The sequence below is a fragment of the Chiloscyllium plagiosum genome, chromosome 3 (assembly GCF_004010195.1).
Source record: "Chiloscyllium plagiosum isolate BGI_BamShark_2017 chromosome 3, ASM401019v2, whole genome shotgun sequence".
Taxonomy (NCBI): domain Eukaryota; kingdom Metazoa; phylum Chordata; class Chondrichthyes; order Orectolobiformes; family Hemiscylliidae; genus Chiloscyllium; species Chiloscyllium plagiosum.
The window spans coordinates 128,514,523-128,528,962 of NC_057712.1; the positions used below are offsets into that span (position 1 = coordinate 128,514,523).

The 14,440-nt window shown below is 43.8% G+C and overlaps 1 protein-coding gene across 3 annotated transcripts in view; it reads right to left on the bottom strand.

The window, feature by feature from the left end:
* The window catches only part of coq8aa (coenzyme Q8A, genome duplicate a), a 74,988-nt gene that overhangs the window by 36,439 nt on the left and 24,109 nt on the right, over positions 1-14,440 (bottom strand). For all 3 annotated transcript variants that reach the window (XM_043687296.1, XM_043687293.1, XM_043687295.1), the window contains exon 5: positions 10,614-10,688. In XM_043687296.1, coding sequence (XP_043543231.1) covers positions 10,614-10,688 — 75 coding nt within the window. The remainder of the gene's footprint in view (positions 1-10,613; positions 10,689-14,440) is intronic.

Genomic DNA, 14,440 nt, shown 5'->3' on the forward strand with positions numbered 1-14,440 from the left:
TGGGATCTTTCTTTCTTTTAGGAATGAACTGATCCTGCATCTTCTGTATTATACACAGAAATATCCGCCATTGTTCCTCCACGGTCAGCCCTGCTAAGGTATTGCACCATTGAATTTTGGCCAGCTCCTCCCTCATAGCTCCATAGTTTCCTTTATTCAACAGAAGTACTGTCACTTCCGACAGTACCCTCTCCCTCTTAAATTGCAGATTGAAGCTTATTGTATTATGGTCACTACTTCCCAATGGCTCCTTCACTTCGAGGTCTCTGACCAATTCTGGTTCATTACACAATACCAGATCCAGAATTGCCTTCTCCCTGGTCGGCTCCAGCAACAGCTGCTCTAAGAATCCATCTCTGAGGCACTCCACAAAGTCTCTTTCTTGAGGCCCAATACATCCTGATTCTCCCAGTCTACCTGCATGTTAAAATCCCCCATAACAACTGTAGAGACATCTTTGCGACAGGCCAATTTCAGCTCCTGATTTAACTTACATCCGACATCCAGACTACTGTTTGGGGGCCTGTAGATGACTCCCAAGAGGGTCTTTTTACCCTTAGTATTTCGAAGCTCTATCCACACTGACTCTACATCTCCTGACTCTAGGTCAGCCTGCCATGCCTCTTCTGGTCTGATATTGGCCACTTCTCTTCAGCCCTTGATCAACCTTTTATTTTTCCTTAGACTTCTTTGGACCTTGCTGCACTGGGTCAGTGGCTCTTCACTTAATCCAACAAGTAGATGAATACTAAGCAGATGGCTGCTGGTTTCCCACTGCTCTCTGACCCACACAGAAGAAAATAACTTACACATTTTAATGATGCTTTTCACAAACTCGAAGTATCCCAACAAGATTCTCTTTTGACATGCAGTCATTTGTCGTGATGGAAATGCTGTCACTTTGCACAAAACTCCCTCCTTAAGCCCAAACTGCAAGATATTCCCAGACACCTGCCCACCCTCCAAATAATGTTTCCTCAATTTCTATCTTAGATGGGCGACCCCTTATTTTTATACTATGACCTCCTAGCTCAAGAGCCTTAGAAGGCAACCTGCTCATTCCAGTGATCAGTCTGGTAAACTTCCTCGGAATCACTACCAACACCTTCTGTAAGTACACTGGCCAGCACTGTACACAGTACTCCAGAAGAGGTCTCTGCAAGGTCTGCCATGCATAGCCTCCCGAATCTCACATTCAACTCCCCTCTCAATTAACTATAACGTTCTATCAGCCTTTCTGATTACTTGCTGTACCTACACACTAACCTTGAGATTCATGCACTACATTACCCAGGTCTCTCTCTGCATCTCAGTGGTCTGCAACCACTTACCATTTACAGACTACTGTATGCTTTTTTTTTCAAAAACAGTTTCTGCCAAAATGGCCAATTTAATACCTTCCTACATTATGCTCTACGTGCCACTTAATCAAACCTCATCTCAGAGTCAGAATGTTTAGAGGATGGAAAGCAAGTTAGGGGCAATACCGTTTCCCATCCTTCCACAATGAGGGTGTGCCCACTCACCCAGGAGACTGCGCTAGGGGCTGGGACCACACTGAACATCCCCTCCAAACCTCCCCTCAGTGTGCGGGGGCCCAATCCCTACCACACTCCAGTGGGGACTGCCTTTGGAGTTTAATGTGAAAGACCCCAATTCAGAAAGACCAGTCAGTGAAAGCACTAGAAAGGTTTTAAAGGTGAGGCCGATCTGATAAAATTTATAACAGATAATTTTTTAAAAAAGACAGCACATAGCTGCCAAAAAAACTGAGGGACAATAACAAGTGAATGCTGCAGCTCTCACTGAGCCACCACAATCCTCACTGTTGACAAGGTTAACCGGCAGAAACAGGGGACTGTGCCAATTCAGACAAGGTTACTGAAGGGCAAACACAACATGGGCCTCCAATAGCACCAGGTTTCAATCTCTTAGGTCAGCATTTTAAACCCTTTAATGCACAGGTGCTAATCTTCACAATATTTACTCTGTATTTGTTCAACACTTACAGTGGGGCAGAGGGGAGGAGGCAGAAACAAGATACTGTCTTAATTAAACAGTACAAACAATTTATATGTGGGTGAAAGTTGTTGATAAGATTGGACAGAAACCACTTCCTCTGGAAGGAGAAGCTTGGGACAAGGGCTAGCCACTTCAAACTGATGAGGGGCTGTTCAAGGAGGACATTAGGAAACACCTTCTGATAAAAGGTAGTAGGAAATCCTCCTCCTCCTCCCTCCCCACTAAACAGGAAAACAGAGTTAGGATTATTTCAGCCACAATCTAAATGAATGGAAGAGCCTTGAGAAAAGTTGATGGACAGAGATCTGGGAGTGCAGGTTCATTGTACCCTGAAGGTTGCTGCACAGGTGGATAGAGTGACCAAGAAGGCATATAGTATGCTTGCCTTCATTGGACGGGGTATTGAGTATAAGAGCTGGCAAGTCATGTTAAAATTGTACAAGACATTGGTTCGGCTGCATTTAGAATACTGTGTACAGTTCTGGTCGCCACATCGCAAAAAGGATGTGGACGCTTTGGAGTGTGCGCAGAGAAGGTTTACGAGGATGTTGCCTGGTATGGAAGGTGCTAGCTATGAAGAGAGGTTGAGGTGGTTAGGTTTATTTTCGTTAGAAAAAAGGAGATTGAGGGGGCACCTGATTGAGGTTTATAAAATCATGAAAGGTACAGACAGGGTGGATAGAGACAAGCTTTTTCCCAGCGTGAGGGATTCAATAACGAGAGGTCATGCTTTCAAGGTGAGAGGTGGAAAGTTTAAAGGGGGATACACGTGGCAAGTACTTCACACAGAGTGGTGGACATTTGGAATGTGTTGCCAGCAGAGGTGGTAGAGGCAGGTACGGTAGATTCATTAAAGATGCTTCTGGACAGATGAATGAGTAGGTGGGGAGCAGAGGGATACAAATGCTTAGGAATTGACTGACAGGTTTAGACAGTAGATTTGGATCGGCTCAGGCTTTGAGAGCCGAAGGGCCTATTCCTGGACTAAGTTTTCTTTGTTCTTTTTCACAAATGAACAAGCTACAGGATACTGCATGGCCATATGTGAGGAAAATGGGCAGCTGGAAGCTATGTGAAGGGAGCAATGATTTACAAACCTAAAGCTTGTGGGAGGCCAGTGACTCTGGGGGAGACTTTTAGCCAAGACAGCAATCTGATTACATTTAGGGAAAGATAGTAAAAATGACAAGTGGTTGGAATTATCCAGATTCTGTGAAGGATACCAGGGATGGATGTTTGCTCTGTTCTGGGACAAGCAATGGCTGCCATCCTCCTCTCCTGTGCGATCACAGGATGGTCACTGAATGCCCCAGTTTAAAAACAGGGATAATGTGCTGGGAGCCCACCCCTTTAGAATGCAAAAACAAAAAAAATGCTGGAGATCTCACCAGGTCAGGCAGCATCCACGGAGAGACACCAAGCTAACATTGAGTCCAGATGACTCTTCATCAGAGCTAATGTGAAGTGCTTGGTGGGGGTGGGGAGAGCTGGGTTAGAAAGGAAGCCTTTCGGCCACAAAGCCCAAGAGCAGTCTACACTGTATGGAGTTACCCCAATCAAGGCGGCAACATGGCCTGGTTGCATCATCAACTCAGAGACATGGAGTAAAACAGCAATTGGAGCAGTAGCTCTGGCTACGTTAGCTCCTGGAGAAGCTGAGTACTCAAAGAAAGGCAGAAGTGAAACTGGCTATGATGCCCATGCAGACAAACACATACACCTGATCAGCCTCCTACCTTGGTTTCAGTCCATTCAAACCTCTGCTATCGATGTCCTTATTCCCACCATCACCCTCTGTGCTCACTGACCTACACAGCTTCCCAATTTGGCAAAACCACCATTTTAACATTTTCACCTTTGTTTTCAAATCCTCCACCCTTCTTATTTCTGCAATCACATCCAAGCTCTGATAGCCCAAGATAGCTGAACCGCATGGCTATTGGCCAAAATACACAGAACCTTAAACCAGCCCAAGTCCAAATGTTTCTGTAGGAGTGGGGAGGGGAAGGGGTAGGGGTGAAAATATTTTTAAAGCAGAATTTTACTTCTTTTTAAAAACAAAAGATGCCCCACTTCTACACCATCTTCACGCCAAACAAAACAAATGTTAATAGCATCTGGCCAATGAGTTATTTATTCTTTTAATGACTGCAGCAAGTTATCAGCAGCACAGAGGCCATTTTGTCAAAACTCCAACCTGCACTCTGATTTTTTTTTCTCTCCCAGCCTTGGCTATCAACCAGTTATAAATAAGCTGGCCGGCTTTCAGGAAGCCAATTCTGATACAGCACACCCGCTGAGGGGAGAAGAACCTGCATTCACCTTTCCCTACACTCCACTAATCTCCCAAACACCTCTTTGGCCATGAGAAAGAAAACCCAGTTTAAAAACAGGGGTTTTCAGTGACGTTCCTGTGACCACACGAGAGAGAGGAAGATGGCAGCTATTGCTTGTCCCGGAACAGTGCATGAAGGATACCAGGGATGGAGGTTTGCTATCAGGATAATTCCAACCACTTGTCATTTTCACTATCCTTCCCTAAATTTAATTAGGAATTTCTTTCTTGGCTAATGGGGTGGGAAATAGGGAAGTGTTACAGTACATGAAGTCAGATTTCAGGATAGAAACTACGCACAAAGCAAGGCAAATGCACGCGCTCTCTTTTTATATAACCAGTACATTGTTGCAGCACTGAATTTCTTCTGAAGGATCATGGACCTGAAACATTAACTCTGCTTTTTCTCCACTGTTGCTACCAGACCCATAGTTTCTCCAGCAATTCTTGTTTTTGTTTTAGATTTCTAATATCCACAATTACTTAATATAATTCTATTTATTCATGACAGATGTACAGCTTAACTGGCTTGGAATACCCTACTTTCTCCCTCCCTCATTACATTTGTTAACTCCTAATCCATGAGGTCCTTTACAGAATCAAGGGAATTTACAAAAACAATCTCTGCAGCCATCTCTTTTAGATCCATAGAATCATGGGCATCAGGTACAGAGGATCTGTTGACTTTCAGTCCCATCAATACTTTACAATATTATTCTTCAAATAATTACTATTAATAAAGTTCTTCACTTTCATTAAACTTTTGTTACACACTAATTCTAGTGTTTGTGGAATGCTCCGCATGAAAATGATCACAAAGTATTTGTTTAATGTCATTCCCTAATCCCTCATCACAATGTACATGTATGGCAGGAGGTTGGGAACTAGAACATCAGGTCAGTAAGTATAGAAACTGGGGAACAGCTCAAGTCTAAGACAAATATAGCTAAGAGGAAGAGCGGTCAGGGGAGATTGCTGAGCTCCGCACAACTGGAGGCATAGACTGCATTTGCTTCAATGCTAGAGGTATAATAGGTAAGATGGATGAACTTAGAATGCGGATTAATGCATGCTATTATGTTGATGTTACTATCACAGAAGTGGATGAAAGAGGGATAGGACTGGCAGCTTAACATTCTTATCAATGTTTTAAATGAGACAGAAGAGGAAGCTGAAGAGTTGGGGGGAGTTGCATTACTGGTTAAGGAGCTTAACACAGCTGTGTTGAGGGAAGACTCTCTGGAGCGATTTTGCAGTGAGGCATTCTGGATAGAGCTCAGGAGTAGGAAATGTGCAATCACAATGCTGACTGACTTCCTAGCTGCCAGCAGGAGATAGAGGAAGAAATATGTAGTCAGATTCTGGAAAGATGCGAAAGTACCAGGATTGTTGTGGTGGGTAATTTTAACTTCCTCAGTGCCAGGGGTTTGGATGGGGAGCAATTTGTTAAAAGTGTTCAGGACAGTTTTTTGAATGATGGAGAGGGCCATACTGGACCTGGTATTTGGAAACAAGCTGGCCAAGTGGTCCAAGTTTCAGTGGGAAAGCATTCTGGGAATAGTGACCATAATTCAGTAGGTCTTCGGGTACTTATGGATAAGGACAAGAGTAGGCCCTGGATGAAGGTGTTAAATTGGGGGAAGGCCAATTATAAGCAAATTAGGCCAGAATTGGAGATTGTAGATTGGACGAGGCTGTTTGAGGATAAGTCCACATTTGACATGTGGGAATCTTTTAAAGGTCAGTCGATTAGAGTACAGAACAGGCACATTCATGTGAAAATGAAAGACAGGAATGGCAAGACTCAGGAACCTCAGATGACAGGTGAAATTAACAGCTTATTCAAAAATTTTAAAAAGCGCATATCTAAAGACTAGGAAACTAAAAACAGAAGAATATTGAGAGAGCAGGAAGGAGCTCAAATGGGGAGTTAGGAGGACTAAAACATCTACAAAATGTCTTTGACCAGCACGGTTAGGGAGAATCCAAAGGCACTTTATACAAATATTAGGAGCAAATGGGTAGCTGAGAAAGAGTAGACTCACTCAAGGATAGAGGAGGGATGTCATTTGTGCAACCAGAAGAAATTAGTGGAGGTCCTTAATCAGTACTTTATATCGACATTCACCAAAGTAAGGGATGCTGGGGGAAAAGTGTGTGAATACTCTCCGGGAGGTCGACATTATGAAGGAGGAAGTGTTGGACATCTTGAAATACATTAAGGCAAACAAACCCCCAGGGCCTGATGGGATCTATCCCAGAATACAGTGGGAGAATAGGGAGGAGGTAGCCAGGGCCTTGAGGTATCTTTACATCATCTTTGTCCTCAAGCAAGGTTCCAGAGAGCTGGAGAATGGCCAGTGTTGTTCCTTTAAGGAGGAAACAGCGAATCCAGGTAATTACAGACCAGTGAGCCTGATGCCAGTGGTGGGGAAGCTGTTCGAGAAGATAAAGAGACACAGGATTTCTTCAAATTTGGAAGTGAATGGACTTGTTAGTGATAGGCAGCATGGGTTTATACTCAATGGGAGTTTTTTTTTGAGGTGGTGAGACTGATTGATGAAGGAAAGGCAGTGGATGTTGTCTTCATGGACTTTAGTCAGGCATTTGATAAGGTACCTCATGGCAGGCTGGTACAGGAGTTAGAGTTGCATGGGATCCAGAGTGAAGTGGTTCGATGGTTACAAAACTGGCTTGGTCACAGAAGAAAGTGTAGCAGTGGAAGGGTGTTTGTACAATGGAAATCAGTAACTATTAACGTTCCACAGCCATCAATGCTGGGACCTTAGTTGTTTGCAAAATATATAAGTGATCTGGAGGAAAGTGTAGGTGGTCTGATTAAGTTTGGAGATAACACTAAAATTGGTGGAGTTGCAGATAGTGGGGAGAATTGTCAAAGGATAAAGCGGATCTAGATAGATTGCAGATTTGGTGCAAACTCAGGTGCAAATTATAGAATAAATGGCAGAACTGTTCGGAGCATTGACATACAGAGGGATCTGGACGTACAGGTCCACAGATCTCTGAAAGCAACAACCACAGATGGATAAAGTGGTTGGTCAAGGCAGCACACGGCACACTTGCCTTTATCAACCAGGGCACTGAATATAAAAGTTGGCAAGTTACGGTACAGCTGTACAAAACTTTAGTTAGGTCCCATTTGGAAGATTGTGTGCAGATCTGGTCGCCACACTACCAGAAGGGATGTGGATGCTTTGGAGAGGGTACAGAGAAGGTTTACCAGGATGGTGCCTGGTCTGGAGGTTGGATAAATTCAAATTGCCCCTCAACCTCCATCTTTCCAGTGAAAACAATCTGATAGGGGTCTACAAAATTATGAGACATGGATAGGGTGGATAGTCTTCTTTTGAGAGATTCAGGAATATGTAGTTATGGAGAATTATGAAATATTTCTTCAACTGCGCACTACATCATTCAAAAGAACAAAAAGGACAACACCTTGGAATGCTAGGTTAAACAAAACCTGTTTTGTTGGGACGACGAAAAACTTCAAGATTAAAGAGGAGTGTGATACTAACAGGCTGTTGATCTTCAGTGCACTCACTGGCTTTCCAACTCAAGCTATGTTACGTATGGTTGTTGTTGTCTCAAACACCATTTGATACTATCAATTCATTTAAAGTCACCTTCAGAAGGCACAGCACATTTAGATACGGATGATCAAATTTAGAAGTGATAGCCTCTAATTTAATTTCTCCTGCCTTCTCCTGACATTTCAACACAAGTTTTTACAAGTCCATACGATAGCACCACTCCCTGCTCACAACCACAATTTAAAGAATGTGGACTTCTTTTTAAAATAAAACATATTTCCTTTTCCTCCACTCAAGAAAGCCAAAGCAAATTACACATATACACCAACCCACCCTGACACCATAACCAACAGCCACCTTCCCCCCACCAAAAACACTGACCCACCCTCTCAACCCCTGCACCCATGGATCCCAGGCAAATGCCAACACAGATCCAGAAAAACCCCTGACATGTCCTTGTAAAACATACCTAGTTCACTAAAGTTACTGATTCTCTCCAGTGACCCCTTGTTTATACTGACACAGTCCTGGGAGGCCGATGTAAATATTAACAGATTCTCAGTCACCTCTGTAATTCACAGAGTCTGATATTATTGCACAGTCAGTCCATGTGTACATTCTATTTGAATGGGTGCAGTATAAATCACATATCCTTGCTCTCTCCCCATAATAGGTCCTTTCAAATCCCTTATTTTAGATACTTTCCACTTTTATTGTCTGCCTGCATGATCACTGGTGATCAAACAATCCTTATAACAGTAGCATCTGGATGGGTACATTATTAGTAAGGTTTAGAGGGATGTGGGCCAAATGTTTACAGATGGGACTAGATCAGAATACGATATCTGGTCGGCATGGACGAGTTGGATCGGAAGGTGTGTTTCTGTGCTATATAACTATGATTCTAGTATCCACATACATTCCCCTAATGATATTCCCAGTTCTATAATCACTCGTTACCTCACGAGTTGATGATTGTAACAGAACCCTGGCGGGTCGACCACATTCTACCTCTGCTAGCTTGAGTTTCGCCAAACCTTTACTGTCTGTGATCCAACTCACACCAAAGCCTGTTGTTTCGCTGATTTTAGTGTCACCCAATGCAATGTCACAAGTTGAATATTCTTAGCTTTGTTTCAAATCTCCCCGTGGCCTCACCACTCTCTCTCACTGTTCCAGCCCAACAACTCAGACTGGTGTGCTCCTCTAATTCTGGCTTCTTGAGCCTCTCTCATTTTAATTTCCCCACCAATGGTGCTCATGCTTTAGTTGCCTCAAGTCCTATGCTCTGGAATTCTCACCTTACACCCTTGAAGGCACCCCTTAAAACCTTACCTCTGACTGCACAAGAATGTCAATTTGTATAATATTGCATTTAATTAAATTCTTGAGACACACTAAAAAATGTTTCATTTTATTAAGGGTGCTATATAATCATAGAATCCCTACTGCAGCGAAGCAGACCATTTGGCCCAATGCTCTGAACAGCATCCCACACAGACCCATTCCCCATAACCCTGCATTTTCCAGGGCTAAACAACCTAGCCTGCACATCCCTGGACACCATGGGACAGTTTAGATTAGATTACTTAACAGTGTGGAAACAGGCCCTTTGGCCCAACAAGTCCACACCGACCCGCAACCCACCCAGACCCATTCCCCTATATTTACCCCTTCACCTAACACTACGGGCAATTTAGCATGGCCAATTGACCTAACTTGCACATCTTTGGACTGTGGGAGGAAACCGGAGCATCCGGAGGAAACCCACGCAGACACGGGGAGAATGTGCAAACTCCACACTGTCAATTGCCTGAGAGGGTGGGATCGAACCCGGGTCCCTGGCAGCAGTGCTAGCCACTGAGCCACCATGGTGCACTAAATGCTGTTGCTTGTTTCCCAACCAGCTAAAAACAGGCTCAGAGACCAAACCATTCCCATCGATATCTCCCACAAGACTGTTCAGTCACATGCAACATGACCAAGACTCTGTGGCTGATAAACACAGATCACAGGTCCATAATCCAGATAAGCTCAGAAGAGCATGGTATTTCCAATACCTTCCAAGTGAAGCAGCAGTTTACTTGCACTTATTTAAATCTGGTCTACTGTATTCGTTGGTGACAGTGCAGTTTCCTCCGTATTGACAGGAACAAACAGACTGGGCGGCTGCTTTGCAGGAACACCTCGATTCCATCTGTAGGAATGACTCTGACCCATCAGTCACTTGCTATTTCAACCATCTCACCCTCACATTAACGTTTCTGTCCTCAGCATGTTTCAGCTTTCCACTTTAGAGCATTCAGGATTCAACAACTTCACAGCAGAAAAACTGTCCTCCATTTTGATTACACCCTCTTCTCCCAGTGTCTTGTTTGCATGGATCTGCCCTTAGCACAGCCAACCGGCTTTCTGCTATTCATATCTATCAACAACACCTTTTCTTCATCTCTCTCTTTCTCTCTCTCTCCTCCACCACCATGAGCATTCTCTTTGTCTTTTGCAATGGGCATCCTTGCCTACTGTTCCACTTGCCCCTCCACATTTTGCATTTTAAAGAAAGCATTTCCTAGCCCCCACCAGAATAAGTCACAATGAGCTCAAAACATTGAGCTTCTCTATCACTTTCCACTTTTATTTCAGCTCTCCAGCATCCACAGTACTTTGCTTGTCATTCCAACATTACATTTGCTTTCACTTACTCTCACGTTCTTCAGGTCGCCATGTCTTCTTAGCAACTTCTGCTAAGGCTCCGATTCCAAGACCAACAGCTAAACCTGTTCAAAGAGAAGAATGAACAATGAGAGCTCTGTTAGGAAATCAGTTCCATGTTCTTATGCATTCACACAGCCTGGCTCCAGAATCAAAAGGGGAAACATGAAAACTTTCACTCACAAATAATTCATTAGCATACAAAGTCCACAACCACAGAGGCTGAGGAGACCCAGGAATGCACAGGAACCCAATGAAGGAGCAGCGTTCCGAAAGCTAGTGCTTCTAAATAAACCTGTTGGACTATACCTGGTGTTATGTGATTTTTTTAAACTATGCTCAGACATGTTAAACAGATTTACAACCTGATTTTTGTGGAGAGCTGCCAAGCAGTGCTGAGCTCAGGAACACAGGATGGACGGATTGACGTAAGGCTGTACTGGCAACTCCCATCTCCTGACACAAATCTGGTCCCTGTTAAAGGCAATCCAAGGGACCTTCATTACTGGGAATACCTTGTCAGAGAAATGATTTACTGTCATAATAACTAGAGCTAGAAATATTGCAGGCATTCACACGCATTAGACATCAAACTCCTAAGTGTCAAAGTGTACAAAACAAAGCAAAAAAGCTAAACATTGCATTCTGCTTTTATGTTGACTTCATGTTATGATTCTACATATACCCACCATTCTGTAAAATTACCCTTATCCAAATGCAGTTAAGATCTAAGTGACCTCAGACTATGTTCTCTGGGTAGCGAGACTACACTTTCCAATTGGATGACAGTGATCTACTGTTTAAAACATCTTCAGTTTATAGCCTTTTCCCCATCACTGCAGCCCTCACTGAGCCTGTGACTGATGGTTTTACTGCCTTTTCAACGTCAACTACTATCTGGCTCCCAGCCAGAGATTGACACATTTTCTGCTGTTACTGGATCTAATTGGGTGTTCAGAACTAAAGAAGGGTCACTGGACCCAAAACATTAACTCTGCTTTCTCTCCACAGGTGCTGCCAGAGTTTTCAGCAGTTTCTGATATTGTTTCTAATTTCACGCATCGGCAGAGCTTTGCGGTTTGTGTTAGGATCCTGAGTGCATTTCCTGGTAGCACAGTGAATAAAGTTTCAATTGAGGCATTTAAGGGCAGTGGATGATTGTTTCACTTTAAATAATATGCAGGGTTAGAGGGAAAAGGCAGGAAAACTATGGCAATAAGTTAAAATCTTCAGACTTAGCTGGCCTTTCTGGTACCATATGAGCCCTGTGTAAGATCTTCAATTGCATCGCCTGTGCTAGGTTACATACTGAAATTTTCCTTACATTCCCCCAGATATCGTCCCATATCTCCGGTGAAATGTCCTGGCCTAACTCTAGGTTCCACGTCTTACAGAGTCCTTCCATATCCCCCAGAGCATGGCCTTTCTGTAAATGATATAAAGTGTTAAGTGAAAGAGTACCCGTGCACCAGAGGAACCTTTTCTCCACATCTGATTTATAACACTGGACCAGCAGCGTGGTCTTCCTCTGTATATAGTCCCTTATCTGGAAGTATTGAGAAAGGTCCTTATTGGATAATCCATGTTTCTGACTTAACTGACTGAATGACATCAGTACCTCTCCCCTCGAACAAATCTCCCAACCATGGAATGCCATTGTTCTCCCATGTCTTAAAGCCGGAGTCCATTGCCCCAGGTTTAAATCCTTGGGGTCCTACCAAGGGGGTAAATGGTGAAGTCTTAAGTCAATTGCCCTCGTCTTGCTTCATTATCCTCCAAGCTTTCTCCGTATTCAAGATAATTGGACTATTGCTTTGCGGCTTTGTTTTTTGCACTGTATTTTTCTGTTTTGATATTTTTTCTTTATATATAAATATTTTGCAAAAGATTTAAAAAAAAAAAGCTTTTCAATAAAAATACTTATAAAACAAAACTTCAGACAGCCAGTGCAGACATGATGGCCGAATGAATTCCTTCTGTACCAGAACTATGGCTCCTCAAAGCCAACTCTAATTAAACACAACGTCCTAGCCATGCGACTTCATTTGTTAACATCATGAGTCTCTCACTATTCTGCTATAATCTAAAATCATAGATTCTCGCACCTTCCCTACGTGGTGGCACGGTGGCTCAGTGGTTAGCACTGCTGCTTCACAGCACTAGGGACCTGGAATCAATACACAGACAGTCACCGGAGGCTGGAAGAGTTTGTCCATTCTTCCTGTGTCTGCACGGGTGCTCCGGCTTCCTCCTACAGTCCAAAGATGTGCAGGTTAGGTCAACTGGACATGCTAAATTGCCCACAGTGCCCTGTGATGTGCAGACTTGTGGGAAAGGCAGGTATGTGGAGATGGCGTTGGGGTGGGATGCTCTTTGGAAGGTCGGTGGGGACTCCATTGATCAAATACCCTGCTTCCGCATTGCCGGGACTCCATGCTGTACCCTCTCTGCTAAGTCTTAGACTAAATGGCCCCCTTTCTACCGCCCTCATTTCTTGGATTACAGTTTTACATTTGCTCTTTCTAAACTCTGCTGTGATCCGTCCTGAATTTAAGGAATTTTTTTGGACAATTATAACCAATGCATCTACTATCTGTGTTATCACTTCTTTTTAGACTTCAAGATGCAGGCAATCTAACCTTGGGGACTTGCCTGTCTTTACGGTCAGCAATTTTCAAACACAGATTCCTTTGTAATGTTGATTGTTTTAGGTTTATTCCTTCAATCGCCTCACGAGTTGCCACTATCCTTGGCAAGTTTCTTCTACCATGAAGACAAGGGCAAATTATCCATTCAATACCTCAGTCATTTCCTTACTTCCCACACACTCATTCCAGATGACCAACACTAGCTTCAGTTAACTCTTTTCCTACTCAAATACTTGTAGAAACTCTTACTATAATGCTTTTATGTTACTCATTATATTCTTTTTAGTCATTCTTTGGCTACATAAGGTTTACCCAGTCTTCTGAGCTACGACTAACCTTGTCAGATTTGTCCACTCTTTCTTTCAGTTGAGGCCCATTTATGTCTAAGTGGAAAGGCAGCAATGATACATTCTTCCAACTAAGATACCCATTTGAGAATTAAATACATTCTGAAGGGGAGATCCAAGATGGCAGCGACCCAGCAAGTCTGAGTCTATAGTGCTCCTCCCAAGACTTGGGTAAAGTGGGTCACCCACCCACACCACACTTACCAAATCATTTATAATAGCTGTTTAATTTAATTAGTTGTTTAATATCAAATTTACACAGTCTAATCTTTAGTAAAAATGACTAAAGGGAAGGGAGCCCGCAGCTCTCAACAAGCAGGAACCCCTCCCCCACCCTCTCCAGCTGCAGCTGAGGCGTCCACAGCCGCCCCGGGGGACTTACCTACGGTGACAAGCCTCGTGGAGATGATCTCCAAACTGGGCGCGAAGATCGACGATTTCATCGAAGAATCCCAAAATCGATGGGACTCACTCTCAGCCGCGCTGCAGAAGCACGACCGAGACATCCAAGAAATCGAGCGCCGAGTCGGAGGGGCTGAGTTAAAGGCCGCGACCTCCGAAACTACAGCTCAATCGGCCTTCCTCTTCCCAAACAGGAAGAGGAAGGCCCGCTTACAGCATTCCTCGAACAGTGGCTGCCACAGCTTTTAAATCTGGAAGCTGGATCAGGCCGGGTAAGGGTAGAATGGACCTACCGGTTCGCAATACGCGGGCCCGGCTCGAACCAGCGCCCACGCCCGGTCCTGTTCCGGCTGCAGAGCTACAAGGAGAGGCAGATACTCCCAGAAGCCTCTAGAAATCTTGGAAAAGACTCCCAAGCTA